This window comes from Somniosus microcephalus, chromosome 4 (genome assembly GCF_052327205.1).
Source record: "Somniosus microcephalus isolate GS21.2 chromosome 4, FLI_Smic_1.0, whole genome shotgun sequence".
NCBI lineage: Eukaryota > Metazoa > Chordata > Chondrichthyes > Squaliformes > Somniosidae > Somniosus > Somniosus microcephalus.
The window spans coordinates 216018497-216044553 of record NC_140990.1 but is presented as its reverse complement, the minus strand read 5'-3'; the positions used below and the strand labels follow the sequence as shown (position 1 = coordinate 216044553).

General features: G+C 48.2%; 1 protein-coding gene across 10 annotated transcripts in view; it reads right to left on the bottom strand.

Moving 5' to 3' along the window:
* The window catches only part of LOC147120214 (serine/threonine-protein phosphatase 6 regulatory ankyrin repeat subunit C-like), a 247481-nt gene that overhangs the window by 75702 nt on the left and 145722 nt on the right, over window positions 1-26057 (bottom strand). For 7 of the 10 annotated variants that reach the window (XM_085985811.1, XM_085985813.1, XM_085985819.1 and 4 more), the window contains exons 13-17: window positions 25731-25851; window positions 24222-24290; window positions 23688-23828; window positions 23132-23215; window positions 1272-1383 (exon numbers count right to left, since the gene is read on the bottom strand). In XM_085985811.1, coding sequence (XP_085841937.1) covers window positions 1272-1383; window positions 23132-23215; window positions 23688-23828; window positions 24222-24290; window positions 25731-25851 — 527 coding nt within the window. The remainder of the gene's footprint in view (window positions 1-1271; window positions 1384-23131; window positions 23216-23687; window positions 23829-24221; window positions 24291-25730; window positions 25852-26057) is intronic. The other 3 variants (XM_085985812.1, XM_085985816.1, XM_085985818.1) reach the window with 1 other exon arrangement.

Below are 26057 nucleotides of genomic sequence, written 5' to 3'. Positions count from 1 at the left end.
AAACATATATGTATAGTATTTACAAAGGAATATTAAACAAATACAACATCCAAAAGACAGCTTTACAGTAAATTGTAATATATAAAAAGTTGCATTTTACTAGTGCAAATGTTCATTGCCTTCTTTGGAACAGGACAATGGAGTACCCAGCCACCGAAATGGCAAGCAATGCTCTACATTCTGACATTTTGAGTTATTTATAACCATGTATTAATTCCCAATATATTCCTGCTATTAACATCTGTTTTTCAGCTGTCAGCAGTGCAAGAATTCCATCAGAAGAATGACATTTACATGCATTCCATCCATACTTTCACATTTGGGTTTCTCAATCACAGGGTGTCAAATGACTTTATATACTTAAATTGTATTGAATTACTTCCTTTACTCCCTTTTTAAATTCAATTGCATAGAGCTCTAAATCACAGAGCTGCTCTCACAAATATTGAACTTTTGTCGCTCTGTAAATCTTTTTCAACAGTTGGGAGTTTTCTAATCAGCCTCATCACTGGGCTTCAATTGAGTTTCAGTTCCGTAACTGCAGCATGAGGCAAGAATGCATGAAAGTCAATTAAAAAGGGCTGCGATTTCAAAACTTTCAACTGAAGGAGCCGAATTGTGAAATAGAACACCTTTCAGCACACTCTTAGAAAATTTGTACATCCTTGATTTGTCCAATTTTGTCAGTCTCTGTGGTCATTCTTTCTCTCAGAAAGCAAGGCAGGAGATAGCAAGAGTCCTCAAAACTGGTTAAGTTTAACAACCCACCTTACTGGTGCGAGCTGAAGGTGTGTAACTCAAGAGACTACAATGAGCATAAAATATTTAACACTGTTTCCAACAATGAGAGATTACTTCACAAGCTTTATTCTTGCATGCAGGAAGATCGAAAGAAGGCACTCCAAATGTAACTTTTAAACATAACTGAGCAAGTTTATTCCATAGTACTATGCAAATTGTTAACACACATCTGTCAATGATGGGCACCTCTGAATTTTGTTGCTCTTTATAGACCAGTAGTTTAAGTCTGAATGATTAATATTGGGATTGAGGCATCTGTTTTTTTTTTATTGCAAAGAGATTGTTTTTATAAATATACCCTCAAACATCATAAACATGGACTCATCATAAATGCACTGCATTCATCTCAACCTAATCAAGCAATCAATGCTAACTCTAGCTAAATGACATTTATAGGTTTCAAATAACAATTGAAAGCTACTTTTTCTATTAAAGAAAAGATTATACCCAATATAAATAAAACTGCTTACCAGTTCCAGACACTGTTTATGCCCATATGCGGCAGCATAGTGGACTGCATTATAACCCTGCTTGTCTCGTATTGCTGGATTGGCATCATTGTGAAGCAAATACTGCAAACAGCTGTAACACATTTGACAAAAGATAAAGAATTAATCAGTGTTGCATTCTTCCAGAGCCCTCGCCTACCTCCTCTCTTCCCCCACCACCCACCCTGCAGCACAGCATCACTCCTGTTCAGCGTTAATACTACCTTCCAATTGATGGACTAATTTACCTCATCCAACACAACCGATTCAGCTGCCTTCAAATTAAACACATTTTCTCAGACCTGGCCACATTGCAAAAATTCCTTGAGACAATGCCCCTGGAACTGTACTTCCATCCGCTGATGGACCCTCCCAATTTGCCACACAGGGCAATACTGCTGCTGCAGTCCGGGATATCCAGGCAGGACCCTGGATATCCCGGACTCAGCCAAACCCTTTGGAGTCATTAAATTATCCCAACCCCTAACAATTAATATTTTCTAATGTGTGCACAACTGTACTGACAACAAATGTGTCAATATACTATCCTGTATGTACTGTGGCACAAAACTGTACAACAACTATGAAATACTGTATGGGGGAGAAATTGGGTGATGCACTATCAACAACACCAAAGACTACGAGTTGAACTTATACGAAGTAGGCTTTTATTGACTAAGAACTGGAGCATGCCTCTGCTAGTGGATCCATCCTAAGAGCTCCCGGGGGAAGGGTGGTGAGTCACCTTTATACCCGGGCTTAGGGGTGGAGCCAGGGGCGGAGACATGCCCGGACCTGTACAGAGTTAACAGTGGTTTACCACACAGACATGTACAGAGTTAGCAGTGGTTTACCACATTCACCCCTCGTTTAAAAAAAGAGTCCGGCGGCGTGAAGTGTTTCAAAAGTTCGTATACAAAAGTCTCTCCGGGGGTCTTGTCTGCCGTAATGATCTTCGTGGTGCCGGTTGCGGCGGTTCTTTGCTCGCGGCCGCTTCTCGCGTGGGACGGAGCACTGGCGTGTCGTCCTCTCGGGGTAGGGATGGCACCGGCATGTCGTCAGTTCATGGTAGACACCCCAGTGGTGCGTCGTGGGTAGTGGTGGTGGGTGGAGGTAGTGGATGGTGATCGATGGTGTTTCGGGTGGTACCTGAGGGTGCGAGGTCTCGAATTGAGACTGTGTCCTCCCGCCCGTCAGGATACGCCACGTAGGCGTACTGTGGGTTGGCATGGAGGAGGTGAACCTTTTCGACCAGGGGGGTCCGTTTTATGGCTCCTCACGTGTTTCCTGAGCAGGACGGGTCCTGGAGACGTCAGCCATGGCGGTACTGATGTCCCCGAGGTGGATTTCCTGGGCAAGACGAACATCTTCTCGTGAGGGGTGGCGTTTGTGGCAGTACAGAGCAGTGATCGTATGGAGTGGAGCGCATCGGGGAGGACATCTTGCCAGCGGGAGATTGGGAGGCCCTTGGATTTTAGGGCGAGCATGGCGGTCTTCCACACCGTTGCGTTCTCCCTCTCTACCTGTCCGTTACCCCGGGGGTTGTAGCTGGTAGTCCTGCTCGTGGCTATGCTCTTCTCGAGCAGGTACTGGTGCAGCTCATCGCTCATGAACGACGAGCCCCTGTCGCTGTGGATGTAATTGGGGAAGCCAAATATGGCGAACAGGTCATTGAGGCACCTGATGACTGTGGCGCTGGTCATGTCCGGGCAGGGGATGGCGAAGGGGAAACGGGAGTACTCGTCAATAATATTGAGGAAGTGCGTGTTGCGGTCAGAGGAGGGAAGGGGCCCCTTGAAATCGACGCTGAGACGTTCGAAGGGGCGGGTGGCTTTAATCAGGTGTGCCCTGTCTGGCCTATAAAAATGCGGTTTGCATTCGGCGCAGACCTGGCAGTTCCTGGTCATGGTCCTGACCTCCTCGATGGAGTAAGGCAGGTTGCGAGCTTTAATAAAGTGGAAGAACTTGGTGACCCCCCGGGTGGCAGAGATCATTGTGGAGGGTCCGTAGCCTATCGACTTGTGCGTTGGCACATGTCCCACGGGATAGGGCGTCTGGGGGCTCATTAAGTTTCCCGGGCCGGTATAAGATATCGTAGTTGTAGGTGGATAACTCGATCCTCCACCGCAATATCTTATCATTTTTGATTTTCCCCCTTTGTCTGTTGTTAAACATAAATGCTACTGACCGTTGGTCAGTGAGCAGGGTGAAACGTTTACCGGCCAGGTAATGCCTCCAGTGCCGTACAGCCTCCACTATCGCCTGGGCCTCCTTCTCGACTGAGGAATGTCGAATTTCGGGGCCCTGGAGGGTCCGTGAAAAGAAGGCCACGGGTCTCCCCGCCTGGTTAAGGGTTGCGGCTAGGGCGAAGTCGGATGCATCGCTCTCCACTTGGAAAGGGATGGACTCATCCACTGCGTGCATTGTGGCCTTTGCAATGTCCTCTTTTATGAGGGTGAAGGCCGCACGGGCCTCTGCCGTCAGGGGGAAGGAGGTTGACTTGATGAGGGCCGGGCTTTGTCCGCATAGTTGGGCACCCACTGGGCGTAGTAAGAGAAGAACCCTAGGCATCTCTTCAGGGCTTTTAGGCAGTGGGGGGGGTAGTTCCAGGAGGGGGCGCATTCGGTCGGGGTCGGGGCCGATGACTCCGTTTTCCACCACGCAGCCAAGAATAGCGAGGCGCGTGGTGCGGAACATACATTTTTCTCTGTTGTATGTCAGATTCAGTCGTTGGGCCGTACGGAGGAATTTTTCTAGGTTGGCGTCGTGGTCATGCCGGTCATGGTGACGTTGTCTAGATAGGGGAAGGTGGCCTGCAGCGCGTTCTGGTCAACCATCCGGTCCATCTCCCTTTGGAAGACCGAGACCCCGTTGGTGACGCCGAAGGGGACTCGGAGGAAGTGGTAGAGGCGACCGTCAGCCTCGAAGGCCGTGTACTGGCGGTCCTCAGGCCTGATGGGGAGCTGGTGGTATGCCGACTTCAGATCAATCGTCGAGAATACCCGGTATTGTGCTATCTGGTTGACCATGTCAGATATGCGGGGAAGTGGGTATGCGTCTAATTGCGTGTATCGATTGATCGTCTGGCTGTAATCAATAACCAGGCGCTGTTTTTCGCCGGTCTTCACTACCACCACTTGGGCTCGCCATGGGCTGGTGCTGCCCTCGATAATCCCTTCCCTCAGGAGTCTTTCTACTTCTGATTTAATAAAGCTCCTATCCCCGGCACTGTACCGCCTGCTTTTAGTAGCAATTGGCTTGCAGTCTTTGGCGAGGTTAGCGGACAACGGGGGGGGGGGTTTGACCTTCAGGGTGGACAGCCTGCATACTTTGCGCGGCGCCGTGTTTAAATTCTGCCGGCTGCAGACTGTAAGTGGGGGCAGGGGCCCGCCATATGCCATCGTGACGCTCTCCAGATGGCACTGGAAGTCTAATCCTAGCAGTACGGGAGCGCAGAGCTGTGGCAGGACGAGGAATTTAAAATCTCTGTACTCCACGCCGTTCACTGTCAGAGTCGCTACACAGTAGCCGCCGATGTCCGCCGTATGGGACTTTGAGGCCATAAAGACCTGGTGGCGTGTGGGCATAACCGATAGGGAGTAGCGTCGCACCGTGTCGGGGTGGATGAAGCTCTCCGTGCTTCCGCAGTCGAAAAGGCAATTTGTGGCATGGCCATTTACCTTTACGTTCATCATGGACCTGGCTAGTTGGTGGGGCCTAGATTGGTCCAGGGTGATGGAGGCCATCATCGAGGTCGGTGGGTCGTTGTAGTATTCGCCCGCGCCGGGGGCCTGGTCCTGAAATGGTGTCCAAGATGGCGGCTCCCCCGCGGCTGGTGGTGCCCAAAATGGCGGCCCGCACGGCTCACACGTGGTTGGTGGGGTCCAAAATGGCAGCCTGCATGGTTCACACGCGGCGCTGCTGGAATTGGGGGTCGATTTCGCCTTGCACACTCTCGCGTAGTGGCCTTTCTTGCCGCATTTGGAGCAGGTCGCGTCCTTTGCTGGGCATTGTTGTCTGGGGTGCTTGGCCTGGCCGCAGAAGTAGCATTTCTGGCCTCTGGTCATTGCAGCTGTCGTTGGGCTGCTGGCGGCTTGTGGCCTTACCGGGTCCCAAGATGGCTGCTCCCGTGACATCCACGTGGCCATCCGGTCAGGGGGGTAGGCGTCCATGTTCTGGAGGGCCACGTCTAACGAGTTAGCGAGGGCCAGCGTCTTCTGCAGGTCGAGCCCCCTCTGTTCCAGCAGCCTCTGCCGTGTATAGTTGGACCTGATGTCGGCTACGTAGGCGTCTCGGATCAGGTCTTCCGTGCATTCCTTGGCCGTCTCCGCTTTGCAATTACAGGCCCGGCCGAGGACTCTCAGTGCCAGTAAATATTCGGCGCCCGATTCCCCGGGGCGCTGTTTTCGGGTAGCCAGGTGGTGTCTGGCATAGACCTCGTTAACAGGCCTCACGTATTGTTCCTTTGGCGTCGCGATGGCGGCCGCGTAAGTTGTGGCGTCTCGGATGATCGAATAGACTCGGTGGCTCACCCGTGAGTTCAAGACAAGCCGTTTCGCGTCATCTGTAGTGACGGTAGTGCTGGAGGCCTCCAGGAAGGCTTCGAAACAGCTCAGCCAGTGTTCAAAGTTATTGGCTGCATCTGCTGCTTGAGGATCCAGGTCTAAACGTTCCGGCTTCAAGATTTGCTCCATGTCGAAAATTTCGTCAATAAAATTGATGCACTATCAACAACACCAAAGACTACGAGTTGAACTTATACGAAGTAGGCTTTTATTGACTAAGAACTGGAGCATGCCTCTGCTAGTGGATCCATCCTAAGAGCTCCCGGGGGGGAAGGGTGGCGAGTCACCTTTATACCCGGGCTTAGGGGTGGAGCCAGGGGCGGAGACATGCCCGGACCTGTACAGAGTTAGCAGTGGTTTACCACATTGGGTATAGCCCCGTTTGGGGCGCTAGATCTGGCGAAGCGCAAAGCCTAGCGCCAGTTGCGAGTTAGCGCCACCTGGCGCTATATTGGGTCGTTGCGCCCGAGGGCGATTGCGGCGCTAAATCAGGCGGTGCACGAGGCTCTTAAGGCGCTATCCCGGGGGCGCAACCCAATTTAGCAGCGGCGGGGCGCAGCGCAGGTGCTTTCAATAATCACTGACCCCAAGACACACTGGCGCCGGCCAGCTCTTAAAGGGGCGGGTCGAGTAGGATCACCAGACCCAGCACTTCCTGGCACGCCTTAAATTCGGCGCCAACTTACCTGAGGCGCTCCATCCTGTCAAAACATGGAGAGGGCGAGACAGGGCAGAGCGCTTCACCGAGGAGCTTTGGTAGGTGCTGTGGACCGCAGGCATGATATTCTCTACCCTGAGGATGGGAGGGCTCAACATGCAGATTACCGGCGAGCATGGAGGGATGTGGCCACCAGAGTGACCTGCAGAAGCGTGGTGGCCAGGAGCGCCGTACGGTGCCGGAAAAAGTTCAACGACCTCACTCGAGTCGTCAGGGTGAGTGCCTTTTCCATGATCATCCTCATCCCTCCATCTGCACCTGACTTAATGGCTGGAGAGTGCCCGAACCCCCAAAGGCCATCTGTCTGCCTGCACCCATGGCCCTTCCAGGAAACACACATGCACATTCAGCTCAATGCATAATGAAAGAGCTAATCTACCATGGGGGGCATGTAATTTCAGCTCATTGCACAATGTAAGGGCTAATCTACCATGGAGGACATGTAATGTCAGCTCATTGCATAATGCTTGAACACTTCCCGTTCTTTCTCCTACAGGCGAAGCTGGCGAGGAACCGCCGAGAGCAGCTGGCCACCGGTGGAGGCCCACCTCACCTGCAGAACCTAAGCGAGTTGGAGCTGAGACTGCAGAGGATAGTGGGACACCGGCTGACTGGACCAGTCGCCTCTGGAGCTGCCGACCCCAGAGTGGACAGCGATGGTAAGGCGCTCACCTTTTTGATCTCTCTCCTACCAATTGCTCCCCCCACCAGCATGATTCTCCACTGCCGAGCCACTACAGTACATTGCAGCACTTATGCCTCCCTCGCTGCCACCCTGTCCTCACGCTAAAGCCACTCCTGTACCTCCCTGCTTTCAAATGGTGAATCACCAGGTGAGGCTGCGGGCCCTCAAGCTGCCACTCTGAGTGACTCTGGAGGTGACGACCAGGAGGATGCCGGACCATCCCAACCAACCTCAGGCGAGCAAGCCCAATGCCAGACTGGGGGCACTACTTCCCTGGAGGGGGGGGGCGGGGGGACCAGCTCTGAGGAGGAGGCAGTTCCAGGCACCAGCGGGCTGCAGCAACGCAGGGGGGTGAGGGAAGCTCGGGTGCCGTCTCCCCGGAGGGAGAGTCAGGCCGCCAGTGCTGCTGCACAGAGGAGGTGCGTGCCCTCAGAGAAATGAGCGCCCAGGCTGGCAGGAGGAACACTGAGCTCATGGCTGCAGTGGGAAGGTTGTCTGAAACCATCGGGACACTGGCACGGAGTGTCCAAGACATCGGCGCAGCACAGGCCCGGAGTGCGGTGGACTTCGGGTCAGCATTGGAAAGGGCTGTCCAGGGCTTCGCCGAAGCACTGGCACCTGCAACGCAAGCGCTGAGTGCTGCCACGCAATCACTCGCTGGTGTCCTGCATTCGCAGAGTGAGGCCAGGCGACCAGTGACTGCTGCCACCCTCGATGGCTCAGACAGGATTACCCGGGGCCCTCAGGGCACCACAGCAGGCCAGCAATCTGTGCTCCAGCAGATTGCTCCGGATGCTGAAGCGCTGCCCCGTGGGAGTGCCAGTGTGTTGCTGGAGCAGGGAGGTACTGTCCTCTCTCAAGATGACAGCATTCCTGCTGCCACCACTGGTACTTCCCCACTGCAGCTGCCACCACCTACAGGACAGACTGCTTCCACCCATGCACAGGTGGAGCAGCCAGCAGCTGGGCCCTCTAGGCGCAGAGGTCGTCCAGGCCGCACCTCAGGGGCATCTGCGCTCAGGGACAGTCAGCAGGCCTCCCCCAGCCTTGCTGCAGCCACTGGGATCACATTAAGGAGGAGCTGCAGGGAGGGAAGGGGCCAGAGCCGCAAGAGACCGAGATCCCCATCCGGGGGCCAAGAGTAAAGGAGGGGGATGAAGCCTCTGTTGAGGTCGAATCAAGGCCATAGAGGATGCCATGAGAGAACCTCATGTTTTGGACAGTCTCACGTGTCTATGTGTCTGTGTTTTTTAAGCTTTCTGTTGTTATTCCTTTTTCATGTTGAAATGAAGCAATTTCTTTGTATTAAAACACTTTATTCATTTGCAAAGGCCAAGTCTGGTTTTTACATGATTTTTGCCCCTCATTGGCTTGGGGGTATGAGGGCGGCTCCAATCCTGCTCCTGGAATGACCACAAGCATTCCGTCAGAGGGGCCTAGAAGCGACTTCTGATGAGCCTCTGACGCACGGCCCTTCCAGAAAGTCCCTCCCTCCCATCTTGGTCCTCCTGCTCCTCCTCCGCTGGTGCGTCAATGTCTGCTGGCATTGGCTGGGAACGTAGGATGGCGAGGTTATGGAGCATGCAGCAAACAACGACGAAGTGCAAGACTCGCTCGGGCGAATACTGCAGAGCTCCCCCGGAATGGTCGAGACAGCGGAACCGCTGCTTCAGGACGCCGATTGTGTGTTCGACAATGTTCCTCGTCGCCAGATGGCTCGTATTGAAGTTTTCCTCAGCAGGGGTTCTGGCGATCCTGAGTGGGGTCATCAGCCACGGGTACAAAAGATAGCCCTTGTCCCCAAGAAGCCAGCCTTCTGGGTGAGCCGGGGCGTTGAAAAGGTCAGCAACAGAAGTCTGGCGCAGGATGAAGGCGTCGTGGCTGCTGCCTGGAAACTGCGCATTGACTGCGAGGATCAGCTGCCGGTGGTCACAGACCAGCTGTACATTCAAGGAATGGAACCCCTTGCGGTTGCGGAACTCCTCCGGATTGAAAACAGGTGCCCGCAAAGCCACGTGCGTGCAGTCAATGGCACCCTGCACCATGGGGAAGTCCGCTATTGCTGCGAAGTCCTCTGCGCGCTCCCGCTGCTTGTCCGGGGTCATTGGGAAGGAGATGTACTGCCACCTCCTTCGAAACAGGACATCAGTCACTTGACAGATGCAGCAATGCACCGCGAACTGTGAGATGCTGGCTATGTCCCCAGATGCGGACTGGAAAGAGCCGGTTGCGTAGAAGTTCAGGGCAACAGTCATCTTCACAGCCACCGACAGAGATGTCCTGCACCTTATCTGAGGCTGCAGATCTGTCCGAAGCAGGTGGTACAGCTCACTCACGACCTCCTTTCTAAAGCGCAGCCTTCTGAGACACTGCTCCTCCGACATGTTCATGTAGGAAAACTGCTGTCGGAAAACCCTGGCAGCGTAAGGTCTGGTGTGGCGACGTCTGTTGGCCCGCCTCCGTCTGGCCATGGCCGGCCCCCTCTCCCTGCGTCTCAATACCCTTTCTAGATGATGCTGCAGCAGGACGTTCCCCTCCAATGCAGCCCCCATAAAAAGCGCGCACAGGAAGTGTACCCTTTGTAAAAGCTCACCAGCAGCAAGGCGATGGTCAGAAGGCTGAAGTTCCTCTGCTTGTGCGGGCTCAGTGGTCAAAAGGCTCTCTGTGTGCAGCTCAGCAACTCTTTGTAACTCAGGAAGAAGTTGTGCTCCAGAAATGGCTGCCGTTTTTAAACCACACCAGTCCCCTTTAAATAACGCCACCCCAGACCGAGCGCGATTGGGTAAGGTTCCCTGTAAGCTGTCACTAATAGCGCCAGGCGCTACGGAAGGGGGCGCCACTGAATTTCCGATCCGGGGTGCACAAAAGGCGTTGCACACTGAAATGACATCATAATCTGCCTGCGCCCATGGGCAGGCGCTACGAGTTTGCGCCGGCGCTAAATGCATGGGCAATATGGGGCGAGCAGTTAGGCACCCTGCGCCCGCCCGGAAATTGGCTCGCGCCCCACTTCTCGGCCTCTTTAGGCGTTAATCGGTGGCGCTACCAACCGAATTTTTCCCCCTATATGTTTTCTCTTAATTTTTTAAAAAATGATTTAAAAATTTCAAAGGCTGTGCATATCTAATCGACAGTAAAGGTTTTTGCAATTGTCAGGTAATGCTAACCTATGGAGTATTTTAATTCAAAATTCAATGATAAAGTACATATTTCTTGTTAATTAAAATGACTTTTATAAACTGAATGTTTATTATGAAAGGGCAGTAAGAAAAAAGCCGAAGGACAACAATTAACTTGGCTTTTTCTTAATAGATGTTATAAATTTGGCCACTATATAAATCATATTAAACAACTTCCCCGTGTACAGTTCTTACCTATTTCTCCTCCTCCTACTCCAGAAAAACATTGCAATTTCCAACCAAGAGGGCAGTCAAGCAATATGCTCACACCAGCCACCAGGATGTGTGGAAGCATAGTATCCATTGACTTCGCCTTGGTGGTCTTCGCCTTCCTTCCTGTGTGAGAAGTTATGAACTTATACAGGCATATTATGTGTCCCAACAGCATCAACAACTAAGAACCCATTAGGTGGAGAATTACCACCCGCCATTACTTGGTAGCACAGCACTTTAATATTTCAACATTTTGCACCACGCACCACTATAGACAACTCCAATTTCAGAATTTATAAGAAAATGTTAAATGCCCATGATACAGTTCCACAAATCAGTTATTCTAACGAAATGAATGTCATGCATCTGACAATTCATTGTTCATGCACAAAAATGACAAGCTGCAAGATGATAACATTTTACAAACTGCAACATTAACAGTCAATACAAACCCACAGCAACAATTTGTACTAATAGACCCTAATAAACTGTAAAAAGCTAATTTGTTAAAAATGTGGGGTTTCAGAACCACATACTGAATGCAATTGGAAGAGGCAGATAAGACAGACGTATTGTGGATTATATTGGTGAAAAGAAGCATTAGATCATAGGCAGAGCCTTATTGTACTTGGTAATATTTGCCCTACCAGTCAGTTGCCAACAATTATTCAGAGCCTTTATGTTGCATGTACCCAAGAAACTTTAAGTGGTGCCTTGAGTTTGGTCTAGTTGTCATGTAACACTGCATTGAGCCAGGAGGAGAGGGCAGAGTGAGGAAAAATCACCCAAGAATCAATTGGGATGGCTTGCTAAAAAAGGGGTCCAGATGACAGTATTTTACCAGTTCAGGTGCAGCTCATTTAAAACCTGCGCAGATTGGAGAATGCTCTACAGGTTCTTCGTCCACATTTGATGTGGATAAGGGTCACTTTGTACCATTGTCGTCTTCTTAGGCAGTCCCTCGGAACCGAGGATGACTTGCTTCCACATTAAAAATGAGTTTGCAGGTGACTGAGGAGTCCAATGCGGGACCTACAGTCTCTGTCACAAGTGGAGCAGATGGTGGTTGAAGGGGCGTGTGGGTGGGGTGCTTGGGTTGACGTACGCTCCTTGCGCTTGCTCCCGGCGAAGAGACTCGAGGTGTTCGGCGCCTTCCCGGATGCTTCTCCTCCAATTTGTGCGGTCTTGGGCCAGGGATTCCCAGGTGTCGTGGGGATGTTACACTTTTTCCAAGGAGGCTTCGAGGGTGTCCTTGAAGCATTTCCTCTGCCCACCTGGGGCTCTCTTGTCGTGCCGGAGCTCAGAGAAGAGTGCTTGTTTTGGGAGTCTCGTATCGGGCATGCGGACAATGTGGATGCTGGCCTGAGAAAGAACACTGATGTCGGTGCGCCTATCCTGCCAATGGAGTTGCAGGATCTTGCAGAGGCAGCGTTGGTGGTACCTCTCCAGTGCTTTGAGGTGCCTGCTGTACATGGTCCATGTCTCTGAGGCATACAGCAGGGCGGGTATCACTGCTGCCCTGTAGACCATGAGCTTAGTGTCGGGTTTGAGGTCCTGGTCTTCAAACACTCTCTTCCTCAGGTGACCGAAAGCTGCACTGGCACACTGAAGGCAGTGTTGGACTTCGTCGTCGACGTCTGCCCTTGTTGACAGTAGGCTCCAGAGGTATGAAAAGTGGTCCACGTTGTCCAAGGCCTTGTCGTGGATTTTGATAATCGGGGGGCAGTACTGTGTGACGGGGGCAGGTTGGTTGAGGACCTTTGACTTACGGATGTTTAGTGTAAGGCCCATGCTCTCGTACGCTTCGGTGAAGGTGTTGACGATGGTTTGGAGTTCGACCTCCGAGTGAGCGCAGACGCAAGCGTCGTCTGCATTCTGTAATTCGACGACAGAGGATGGGACGACCTTGGATGTGGACTGGAGGCGACGGAGGTTGAACAGTTTCCCGTTTGTTCTGTAAATTAGCTCCATTCCAGTGGGGAGCTTACTGAGATAGAGCATTGCAGCAAGGAAGATCGAGGAGAGCATTGGTGCGATGACACAGCCTCGCTTGACCCCGGTTCGTACGTGAATTGGGTCCGTGGTGGAACCGTTGGTCAGGATCACGGCTTGCATGTCGTCGTGAAGCAGGCGGATGATGGTGACAAACTTTTGAGGGCAGCTGAATTTGAGGAGGACACTCCATAATCCCTCACGGTTGGCAGTGTCGAAGGCCTTTGTGAGATCAAAGAAGGCCATGTACAGTGGTTGGTGCTGTTCCCTGCATTTCTCTTGTAATGGTAATATCAGTGCGGGGAAATTCAACACTTGCACATTTTGTAATCAATGTCGTCATCATGCATTTGTGTGTAAAGTACAAATGACCAGGAATGCTCTATGCACACTATTCTCCCACACATCTTAAGCCACAATCTCAGAAGAGCACTTTTTATTACACAAACGTGAATTCTCCATTTCCAACATCAGCCATTCTTGTGGCCTCCTCTAATTTAAAATGCTATTTTATAGCTAGTTACGCTTTGGACCGAAATCCAAGCAAATTTAGTTTGCAAACTCTGGAGTCCACAAAGGATATAACCTTGGCTCCCTCCTGTTTATCAACATGTTGCCCCTCGGTGACATCATCTGAAAACACAGCGTCAGTTTCCACATGTACGCTGACAACACCCAGCTCTACCTCACCACCACTTCTCTTGACCCCTCCACTGTCTCTAAATTGTCAGACTGCTTGTCCAACATCCAGTACAGGAGGAGCAGAAATTTCTTCAATTAAATATTGGGAAGACCGAAGCGATTATCTTCGGTCCCCGCCACAAACACGGACTCCATCCCTCTCCCTAGTATCTGTCTGAGGCTGAACCAGACATATTTGACGTTGAATTGAGCTTCTGGCCACATATCCGCGCCATAACCAAGACCAACTATTTCCACCTCCGTAACATTGCCTGTCTCCGCCCCTGCCGCAGCTCATCTGCTGCTGAAACCCTCATCCATGCTTTTGTTACCTCTAGACTTGACTATTCCAACGCACTCCTGGCTGGCCTCTCACGTTCTACTCTACGTAAACTTGAGGTCATCCAAAACTCGGCTGCCCGTGTCCTAACTCGCACTAAGTCCCGTTCACCCATCATCCCTTTGCTCGCTGACCTACACTGGCTCCCAGTTAAGCAATGTCTCGATTTTAAAATTCTCACCCTTGTTTTCAAATCCCTCCATGGCCTCGCCCCTCCCTATATCTGCACTCCTCGAATTCTGGCCTCTTGAGCATCCCCGATTTTAAATCGCTCAACCACTGGTGGCCGTGCCTTCAGCTGCCTAGGCCCTAAGCTCTGAAATTACCTCCCTAAACCTCTCCGACTCTTTCCTCCTTTAAGACGTTCCTTAAAACCTACCTCTTTGACCTGGCATTTGGTCATCTGCCCTAATTTCTCCTTATGTGGCTCAGTGTCAAATTTTGTTTTGTGACACTCCAATGAAGTGCCTTGGGATGTTTTACTATGTTAAAGGCGCTATATAAATACAAGTTGTTGTTGCAGTCCTGAGGGAGTATTATATTGCCTTTCATGAGACGTTAAACCAAGGCCCTATTTACCCTCTCAGCTGGACGTAAAAAAATCCCATAGCACTATTCAAAGATCAGGGGATTTCCTATGGTGTCTTAGCCAACATTTATCTCTCAACCAACACCACCAAAAACAGGCTAACCGATCATTTATCTCATTGAGCAAATTGGTTGCCACGTTTACCTAGAAAACAACAGTGACTACATTTCTAAAGTAATTCACTGGCTGTAAAGCACTTTGGGATGTCCCTTTGGTTGTGAAATGTGCTATCTTACTGCATCAGAGATCTGTATTTCTGTTGGAAAGTTTCAGATTAAACTGTGTTACATCTGTAAATAAGAATTCATATTGAGCTTAGTTTCAGACCCAGCCTCCTTTCCATCACAAAGGCCAATTTCTAATTCCATAACATTGCCCCTGACCCAAGCAATGGGCCAGTAATTCCTGTCCCAACGCGCAAGTACGGATGGGGTACTCACGCGTGGGCCCAGAGGAATTGCCGGTTTTCAGCATGCACAGCGCATGCGGGGAAAACCGGCATTTCCTCTCCTCTGACCCAAGGGGTTAAGAGGCGGAACGCGTGCGAGGTTTCAGGTAGTGCGTGCGCGCTGAACTTCCTTTTTTTTTTTTTTTTTGAAGAGTTGCCCGTGGGGAAAAGACTCCGGTTTTTACGCGTGAAAAAAGCAGCCGTAAGTACTTACTTTTAACAGGTAAGTGGTCTAAAGTAAAATTAGAAAATTTTTCCACAGGTTCATTATTTTTGAAGACTTTACAGTAGGTAAGTGTATTTTTAGCCCCGATTTTTTATATAATAATTGTTGAGTCTGTGTTTCCCAATGTAGTTATGCTGAATAACTGGACACAGACTACACAAATAATTAAACAGGTCTTTAGTAATTGAGGGTCAGGGCTGAACTGGAATACACTTTGCTCCACAGCGGTGTGGTCACCACCGGTACTACAATGTACAGGAGCCATCAAAAAGTAGTCCATCACCTTAAGGTATCCTCTTAAGGTGGTACAGGTTACATACACTACAATTCCTCCCCTTTTAGCTTAACAGTGTACACCCCAATTTAAACATTACATGGATAACATATATACAACTTTCACACAAAACTGTTCAAAGATTCAGTCTCTGAGGAGGCCTCCTGATCCGGGCCGGATAACGCCTTTCAGGGGTCTCTGGTTCTCGTTGCTGGGGTGACTCATCCATTTGATCTCCTATGGATTGAACATCATCATGTACGTTCGAGTCTGAGGTAGATGCTACAGGCTCAATAACTTCTTCAACTGGTGTCTCTGCCGTAGACATGGGGTCGACCCTTGTTCTCGATTCCACAAGTTGGTCAGCATGATGTCATATTACGTTCTCTCCAACGTCTACCGTGTACATCAAGGGTCCTTGTCGGGCACGAATTGTTCCGGATTGCCATTTATCATTCCTATAGTCCCTGGCCAACACTGGTTGTCCTATTTCGAAACTCCGAGTGGCCTTGTTATTTACGTGCTGGAATTGCTCGTTTTCGACTTCCCTACACACATTGGGTTTTAACAAATCCAACCGGGACCGCAACCTCCTGTTATAGAACATTATGGCAGGGCTTTGATTTGTCACTGCATGCGTGGCGTTTCGATATGCCATCAGGAAATTGTCCACCTTGTGTTGTAGTGGAATAGGGTCTTCGCTCATGGCCTTTATCGCCTTTTTGAACGTTTGTACAAATCTCTCGGCCAACCCATTTGTAGCCGGATGATATGGGGCAGATGTATAGTGTTTCACCCCATTCTTTTTCATGAATTTTTGGAATTCTTCTGACACTAACTGTGGTCCGTTGTCTGAACATATTTGTTCCGGCAACCCATTCCTTGCAAATATGGTTCTTAGAACTGCGATCGTCTTTTCAGAGGTAGTGGTCGACATCTTAATCACTTCTGGCCATTTGGAATGTGCGTCTACTGCTATCAAAAACATGGAATCCATGAATGGACCTGCAAAGTCGATATGCACACGTTGCCATGGGGTTGAAGGCCATTCCCACGGATGCAGCGGTGCAATTGGAGGTGCGTTTTGAACTTTTTGGCACCCTGAGCAGCTTTTAGTCAGATCCTCTATTTGTTTGTCGATACCTGGCCACCACACATAAGCCCTAGCAAGGCTTTTCATCTTGACTCCCCCCAGATGACCTTCATGCAATTCCTTCAGAACTCTCTCCCTTAATTTAGGAGGAATAATCACCCTTGTTCCATACATCAATGTTCCTTGACAGACGGACAGCTGTTCTCGTCTGGCTGAGAATGCTGGTAACAGTGGGTCGCCATGTGCTGGCCATCCCTGCACTGTCAAATCGTAGACCCGAGACAGTGTCGGGTCATTTCGGGTGCCTCTCTCAATACCCGTATTGGTGACTGGTAAGCATTCGATGATGGTCGAGTGAAATATCTCGACAGGGTCAACTGCCGGTGCCTCTTCCGCTGTAGGTAGCGGCAGGCGTGACAGCCCATCAGCATTACCATGTTGCTTTGTACCTTTGAATTCGATATCATATTGCTGTGCCCCTAGGAAAAGGGACCATCTCTGAAGCCTCTGTGCCGTCATAACCGGAACACCCTTCTTAGGGTTAAAAATGGAAACCAACGGCTGGTGATCTGTCAGCAGCGTAAACTTTTGGCCTTGCAGGTAACGGTTAAATTTCTTAACTCCCCACACGAGGCTGAGAGCCTCCCTATCTATCTGAGCATAGTTGCGCTCTGCGGAGGTCAATGATCTGGATGCGAACGCGACTGGCCTTTCCAAACCATTTGGAAACTTGTGAGAGCACTGCTCCGATACCATATGGAGAAGCATCACAAGCTAAGCGAATAGGCAGCGTTGGGTTAAAGTGAGCCAACACTTCCTTAGAGGTGATCAGTGCCTTGCTTTTTTGAAAAGCCCGCTTACAATCATCGCTCCACTTCCATGGTATTCCCATTTGCAAAAGAGTGTTCAGTGGGTGTAACACCGTGGATAAATTTGGAAGAAACTTGTGGTAATAGTTAACCAACCCAAGGAACGACCTCAACTGGGATACATTTTCCAGAGCGGGAGCTTTCACAACAGCTTCGATCTTGTCAGGTGACTTATGGAGCCCCTCCTGGTCAATGACGTGGCCGCAGTACGAGATTCGCTTTTGAAAGAACTCACATTTCTGGCGATTAACTCTGAGCCCATATTCTTTCAATCTGGTGAGCACCTGCTCCAAATTCGCGAGGTGATCCTTATCATCTCCTGTAATCAGAATGTCATCCAGGTAGCATAGCGTGCCTGGAATTCCCTGCAATACCTGCTCCATGGCCCTTTGCTAAATCGCTGGAGCCGATGCCACTCCAAAAACCAGTCTATTATACCGATATAAGCCCTTATGTGTGTCGATCGTGAGATACTGGCGTGACGCTTCATCAACTTCCATCTGTAGGTACACCTGCGCCAGGTCTATCTTGGTGAAGTGTTTCCCACCAGACAGCGAAGCGAAGATATCTTCAATCCGCGGAATCGGATATTGTACCGTGTGAAGAACCGGATTAACAGTGATCTTGAAATCGCCACAGATGCGAACCATCCCAGGTTCCCCCGGCTTGTTGCTCAACGAACGCTTCATGACAGGAACAATGGGTGTGGCCCATTCGCTCCAGTCCACCTTTGACAGTACTCCTGAACGTTCTAGCCCTTCCAGCTCTGCTTCCACAGCAGGTCGTATCGCATAAGGTACCGGTCTGGCTTTGAAAAATTTTGGGTTTGCATGTTCTTCAACCTTGATATTTGCCGTAATTCCTTTCAGTGTTCCCAGTCCCTGTTGGAACACCTCCTTAGCATCGTCCAATATTTTGGACAGTCGTTTAGGTTTGACGTCGTCCTCTTTACAGGAATCTACAGTTAGTGCTTGTATGGAATGCCAGTCCACATTTATTCTCCGGATCCATTCCCGTCCCAGTAGTGGCGGACCTCCATCAGGTAACACATACAAGTCCATTTCCTGACTTTCTTTACCATTGTAGACCACATCTACTTTTATCTTTCCGATGGGGTATACTATTTGCCCAGTGTATGTTTTCAATACAATCTTCGTATCCCTCAGGGGAATGTGCGAGAATAACCTTTTGTAATCTTGCTTATTCATGACCGTCAATGCCGATCCAGTGTCCAATTCCATCTTCACTTGGACTCCTGCTATCCGAAGCATGACCCAGATAGTTTGGTGGTCTGCTGTGTTACCCACATTATGTATTTTTAGACAACCCAGTTCCTTACTGCTGGAGTCTGAATCCGTCTTCTGTTCATCCGAACTGTCCTCTGTCACCTTGTGTACTTTTTTGTACTTCTCCTGCGGCGACTTTTTGCTGCTGGTCTTCTTTCCTGACCGGCATACTCTCGCTATGTGACCAAGTTTGCCACATTGCCTGCATTCTTTATTTTTGAACCAGCACTGGTTCTGGTCATGTGTTGTCCTTCCGCAACGATAGCACTTTACTGCGCCCAATGCCATTTCATTGGTGCTGAATTCCAATGGCCTTTGTTGTATCTCTGCAGCGCCTCGTGCTGCTGCCTCGTGCGATGCTGCAATGCTGAAAGCTTTGTCCAGCGTAAGATCCTTTTCCTCTAGCAGTCGCTTCTGGGTTCCTTCCCTTAGGAGTCCACACACAAACTTATCTCTCAGTGCGTCTGCTAGTCCTGTACCGAACTGACAGTACTTTGATAACTTGCACAGGTCGATTAAGAATTCAGCGTTGCTTTCCCCTTTAAGTTGAATTCTTTTGTAGAATTTAAATCGTTCCGCTATCAGCAGCGGCGTGGGGTTTAAATGCTCTTGCAGGATAGTAACAATATCCGCGAAACTCTTTCCTACCGGTTTATCTGGTGTTACAAGGTTCCTTAATAACCCGTACGTCTTCGCACCCATCGAGTTTAATAGGGTTAGTGCTTTCTTATCCTCCGGTACCTCATTCGTTGTACAGTAAACTTCGACGCGTTCCACATAAATGGCCCAATCTTCCACATTGCTATCAAAAGCAGTGATGTTACCCGTTTTTGGCATCCTTGTTGAGTTTCCTTTCCTTCGGATATGATTATTTTATTTTATTTATTTATTTATTTATTCAAAATGGCGGCTTCCCGCACTTGGCGGCTTTTCCCGCGCTTGTCTTCTTCCCCCGCCGACTCAAAATGGCGATTACCGCGCTGTTGCCGTTCTCGCCTCCCAGCGGTCCTTTATTTTCCCCTACGCTGCTGCTCTTGTTCCCCGCCGCTCCTGCGGTCCTTGTGGACATAAATGCTTTTCTGGCTGCTGCGCGTCTCTGTCCCGATTGCAGTCCGGCCTGACACTGGCTGCGGTCGTGTTCTCCGCCCTTCTCGTCGTTTCCCTCCCCTTCTCTTACTGACAACTCGGCCGACTTCCCCCCCGTGCCGCTCGATCGGGCTTACCCGCCGCTGTCATCGAAGGGATGTTCACTGATGTTTGACTTCGTGGCCAGAAACCAACCCGGGTTCCCGCTTGCCTCCCGTGCTATGCAGTGCCCAGCAGGATGTTGAGGGTGGATGTCCTTGTTCGACGCCCGTTTCAGAGGCGAAGCTTCCTTTGATGCAACTGCCGCTAGGTAAGATCAGACTCGTCGCCACTGTTGAGTCTGTGTTTCCCAATGTAGTTATGCTGAATAACTGGACACAGACTACACAAATAATTAAACAGGTCTTTAGTAATTGAGGGTCAGGGCTGAACTGGAATACACTTTGCTCCACAGGGTTATGGTCAGCACCGGTACTACAATGTACAGGAGCCATCAAAAAGTAGTCCATCCCTTAAGGTATCCTCTTAAGGTGGTACAGGTTACATACACTACAATAATTTTTTTCAAAATTTAAAATGATTTAAAATAGTTTTTTACAGTTATTTATAGTTCATTTAAGAAGTGCGATGTTTTTTAAAAATTTTCTTTCAAGTTTAAGTAGTGTTTTGGGGCCAGGAGTTTTCATGAGTTTGACAGTTCTTACTATCAAACTCATGAATGAACTTTTGCAACCTCCCATTGGTTGTCCAGTGCTCACGTGATCCCAGCCGGCTCATCACACTAAGTACGCCACTGGGTCACGCACGCACAGCGCGGCAGGACCTGAAGCGGGCCAGTGACAGGAAATGCAATGCGGGCCAGGATTGAAATGTCAGCGCGCCGGGTAAGTGCACATCGGGGGCTTGCACGCGTGGCAAGCTCCCGATCCTAATTTCTGGGCCATTATGTTGTTGAAATTGTCATCACATACCTTGGTCACCTCCAGACGCAACTACTCCAGTAACCTCCTTAGTTGCCTCTCTTCCTCCATCCTCTACAAACTCCAACTTGTCAAAAAATCTGCTGCATACATACTGTTCCACATTAAGTCCTCCTCCTCTTGCATCACGATCCTTATTGACGTACACTGGCTCCTCAATTCCAAGGGCATGAAATTTAAAATCCTCAACTTTGTCTTTTAATCTCATCGCCTTGTCCTATCCATCTCTCAAATCTCCTCCAACCCAACATCGCACCTCCCCCCCACCACCCTTTTCCCCATTGGTGGCTGGGCGTCCAGCCATCTACCTTCTAAACTTCTCAATCTTCTTTAAAAAAACCTTCTCAAAACCCATCCTTCAACCAAGATTTCATCACCCTTCCTAGACTTTCCCATCCTGGCTTGGCATATGCTTTCATCTGTGAATTGCCTCGAGACGCTTTTTAATTGAAGTCGCCATATAAATGCATGTTGTTATGTCCCTATAATCTTAACACACTTAAAACCCTCTCCATTGGTTTATAAGTAACCTAGTCCAGATTATAAATGTGCTGGAGAAAAAAAAACCTTACACATGTTTCGAAACAATCAAAAAAATTCTTGGTAAGTTAAATTGATGTTTAGCAGTTTATATACAAGCACAGGTGGCAATAGTCAACAGGAAAATATAAACAGCAAGTTAAGTGTAATGCAGACAAAGCCTGCAAAAGAAGTTGCTCAGTGGGTGGGGGTGGAGTGAGACAAGAACATTGACAGTTTCAGTAGTAAAAACTGTACTTCCCATAATATTTGTTGCCATCAAAATACTCCAATTATTAAACATTGAGAGGAAGGCTTTGCTGAAGACTTAAAATATCCTCAAGATCAAGTAAAAAGGGTCATCGACCTGAAACGTTAACTGTTTCTCTCTCTACAGATGCTGCCTGACCTGCTGAGTATTTCCAGCATTTTCTGTTTTTATTTTTTTTTTAATTTATACTTCCTGCCTTGTACGCATGTTAAATTTGTAGATGTAAACATGACAAAGATTTGTGAGCAGCACTGAAATAAAAGTCAGTGACAGTAATTAAATTAAAAATTATAAATTTTTTACAGGAGCAGCTTTTCATAAATTTTCTATGAATTGTAAGGCCTAATTTTTAGGCTACTTTACCCTCCCTGCTTACCAGGGTGCAGGAATACTCCCATATCTTCACTGAATTCAATTGCACAAAGAATGGGGAAAAAAAGTTTTGTGGTATCTTCCGTTGGCATGTGTGTGTAAGGTAAACCCACAAAAAATGTTTAAAGATAAATCTGTAAAAAGAGGCAATTTAAGACAGTGACCAGGGGGAAAAATTCGGTTGCTTTGCCCTGCCCATTAGCGCCCTAAGAGGGCACTAATAGGGCTCAAAGCAACTAGCGCCCGGACGCGACAATGTTTGCGCCGCTCGCGAAATTGACCAGACATTTTGCGGCAGTGCTAAACACCACCACCACAATCTCCTGCGCCCGCAGATCGTGACGTCAGTCGAGTGTGCAATGCCCCGGTTGCGCCCCGGACCAGCTATCGAGTCGCACCCCCTGCCTTTCCGCCTGCCGCTAGCAACGACAGATTGAGGGGAACGTTTTGCAGTCGGGAAGGGACTGGGGGAGCGCTATTTAAAGGCGGCTGCTTCCTGTCTTTTTTTGTCTGCGACATTTTTGCACCACGCATTGAGAGAGAGAGAGAGAGAGAGACTTCTGGAGAAATTCAACGGTGTGAAAGGGAACGTTTTGCAGTCGGGAAGGGACTGGGGGAGCGCTATTTAAAGGCGACCGCTTCCTGCCTTTTTTTGTCTGCGACATTTTTGCACCACGCATTGAGAGAGAGAGAGAGAGACACACTTCTGGAGAGAGCAACGCTGTGTGAATGAGTTTCGAGTACTGACCAGCACTTTGCAGGTTCATTTTGATTTGACCTTCCTTGCATCGATTTAGAAGAGACTATGGGGGCTGCACTCTGAGCTCTTTCCCTGGGCCTCTCCATTGTTCTTTCCAGCAGAATTGATGTACAGGTCTCTCCAGGCCGAGATTCAAGGCGACAATGAGCAGGGTGTGGCTGGAGAGCAAGATCGACCCACCCCTTTAAGAACTGGCCGGCACCAGTGTGTCTGTGTTCAATTGCTGACTTACATCTCGAGCTTCGCCAGCGCTCTGAGGTAGCGTCTCGCTCCTCGGCCTTAGTGCCTTGAGAGGTGTGTAGCGCCTGATTTAGCGCTCCAATCACCTCCAGGGGCGATAGAAGCCAAGTTTGCAGTCGGAGGCGATAATTAGCGCCAGGCGCTAAACTTTGCACCCGGCCGATAATTGCACGCCAAATGGGGCGATACCAAATTTCTCCCCCTAACTTTCTTATAAACTTGCTCAATTTAGCAGTGCACCCATTTCAGACAAAGGTGAGCAACTGGCAGGAGACTGAAAAGATAAAAAAGAAAATCCTTCAGGTGTTTAAGTTTAAAGCAAACGGTAGTCCAGATTTACAGCAAATCACACTCTAAAGTTAATAAAAATCACAGAGTTGAAGCCCACAGAAGCAGCAACAACCACCACCACAGAAGTTTTAGTTCAACCATTATGTCTGGAAAATTTCAACTTACAACGAGGCCTCTTTCTCTTTCATCTCATTTGCGTTATCAAGTTCTTCGACATTTTCATCTGAATTTCCCAAGATATTTTTTTTCCTTGTTGAAAGAATCAAAACATTCAGGAGGTTAAGGGTTTTTAATTTAAATTAGCTATAATTTCAAAATAAAGCTATTGTTAATCTATTCTTTCGATCATTAGAAAAACATTTGCGAGGATTGCAAAGATATTTTAAAATTGCAGTTCCTTCTCCTTCTCCAGTAATTATTCATTTTTACAAACCAATTGTATAATCATCACAAAATATCCAAAATCAAATTTGATCCATTTAAATTCCAAGTAGTTTAGTGGTTTTAAAGTATTTGAAGCTGTTCTTATATTGAAAACGTACCACAAGGGCTTTTCTAGCCCTTATGAACTGTGAAAAATACAAACAACAGACTTACTTCAAAGTGAATTCATGACCAGTGTGTGTTAAGTAAGCACTGAAGACATTACAGCACAGGAGTCATTAGCTGCAGGACAGTGTTGCAGCTCAACTCCAGACCACACATAAACAACTGCCCTTACTTTCTGTCCATATCAGATGCTGCAGCATAGTGCAAAGCAGTGCAACCTCGTTCATCTGTTTCATTAATATTGGCCCCCGTTGACACCAATGTCATGATAGACTGATAATTACAATTCGCAGCTGCATAGTGTAATGGAGTCCTGCAAAACAATATTACATAGAAAAAGTTAAAAAAATATTTTCCATCACATCCAAACCCTAAGAAAGAATTACTTTCTTACATACTGTGACTTATTTTGAGTGCACCAGATAATTGTTCAAGGAGTTTTGGAAAGAAAATCAAACACTTTAATTCCAACATCCAGAATTAGCTATCATTTAACTCCTGCCAACAAATTATCAATGCATGTTTATGTGCTACACTCTTGATTTTAAATGCAATTCTTTAAATCATATCTGTACAAAACATGTACAAGTTTAAATTAATGCTGCAAGGCACACATGTGCTGGCTGTTGTGTTCAGCAGAACCACAATCTAACATCAACCACATGTTGATTGGATTTATTATGAAAGTTGAGAGCAGGCCACACACCTCCCACACTTGTCCTTGTTATTGAAATCCGCTCCACTACTCAGTAGTAGTTTTATACAGTCAACATTGCTGTGTGATGAAACATATGGCATGTTAGAGTGAAACAGTGTGCAACCAATCCAATTACAAATATGTCATCTCAATGAGGTCAAACACCCAAACTAAATTACAAAATTTACAGTAAGATTACAAGAACAAAACATTACATGGCACAACAACTTGTCTTTATATAGTGCCTTTAACGTAGTAAAATATCCCAAGGTGCTTCACAGGAGTATTGTAAGACAAAAAAATTGACACCAGGCCACATAAGGTGAATTTAGGGCAGGTGACCAAAAGCTTGGTAGAATAGGTAGGTTTCAAGGAGCGTATTGAAAGGTGAAAGATAGGTAGAGAGACGGAGAGGTTTAGGGAGGCAATTCCAGAGCTTAGGGCCTAAGCAACAGAAGGTTGAGTGATTATAATCAGGGATACTCAGGAGGGCAGAATTAGAGGAGCGCAGATATCTCGGGTCCGGGGGGGGGGGGGGGTTGTGGGGCTGGAGAAGATTACAAGATAGGGAGGGGCGAGGTCATGGAGGAATTTGAAAACAAGCTTGAGAATTTTGAAATCAAGGCATTGCCTAACCGGGAGCCAGTGTAGGTCAGCGAGCACAGGGATGATGGGTGAACAGGACTTGGTACGAGTTAGGACACGGGCAGCCGAGTTTTGGATGATCTCAAGTTTACATAGGGTAGAACTAGGGAGGCCAGCCAAGAGTGCGTTGGAATAGTCAAATCTAGAGGTAACAAAGACATGGATGAGGATTTCAGCAGCGGATGAGCTGAGGCAAGAGTGGAGACGGGCGATGTTACGGAGGTGGAAATAGGCGGTCTTAGTTATGCCGTGGGTGTGGTTGGAAGCTCATTTCAGGGTCAAATATGACACCAAGGTTGTGAACAGTGTAGTTAAGCCTCAGACAGATGTTAGGGAGAGGGATGAAGTCAGTGGCTAGGGAACGGAGTTTGTGGCAGGGACCGAAGACAATGGCTTCGGTATTCCCAATGTTTAATTGGAGAAGATTTCTGCTCATCCAGAACTGGATGTTGGACAAGCAGTCTGACAATTTAGAGACCGTGGAGGTGTCGAGAGAAGTGGTGGCAAGGTAGAGCTGGGTGTCGTCAGCATACATGTGGAAACTGATGCTGTGTTTTCAGATGGTGTCACCAAGTATCGGCATGTAGATGAGAAATAGGAGGGGGCCAAAGATAGATCCTTGGGGGGACACCAGAGGTAATGATGTGGGAGCGGGAGGAGAAGCGGCAAGAAGCTTTACTAAAATATCTATAAAATAGTAAAAGCATCCTTTCAATAGTGCAGATTTTCAAGTCAGAAATCTCGGAAGTTCCACAAAAAAAATACATTATATTAAATTCAGGACTTAAATGAATAATGAAAAAAAGAATTTAATGCAGAAATGCAATATAAATTATATTTGAGGAATGCATGCTTGTTCAAAAGTGAACTCACCCTCCTGCAGCAGCAGCATGAAGGCAAGTCCTTCCAAAATTATCAGGGGTGTCTATCTCAAAGCCTGCAGACAGCACGTGCTCATTACTAAATGATGACACAATGCTATATTTTTGTCCTACTAGACCGCAAGAAAATTGCAAAGTTAGAAATCAATTAGTATAGGAAAAACTTCACAAACTGCCCAAAGCAAGTGATTTCCTTAGAAACTGATCAAAGGGCCACTAAACCTTAAAATAACGTGCCACTACAGGAAACAGAGTTAAATTTAAAATAATAGGCAATTTTTGATACATATGATTACATCCCATTAGTTTTTACTCAATT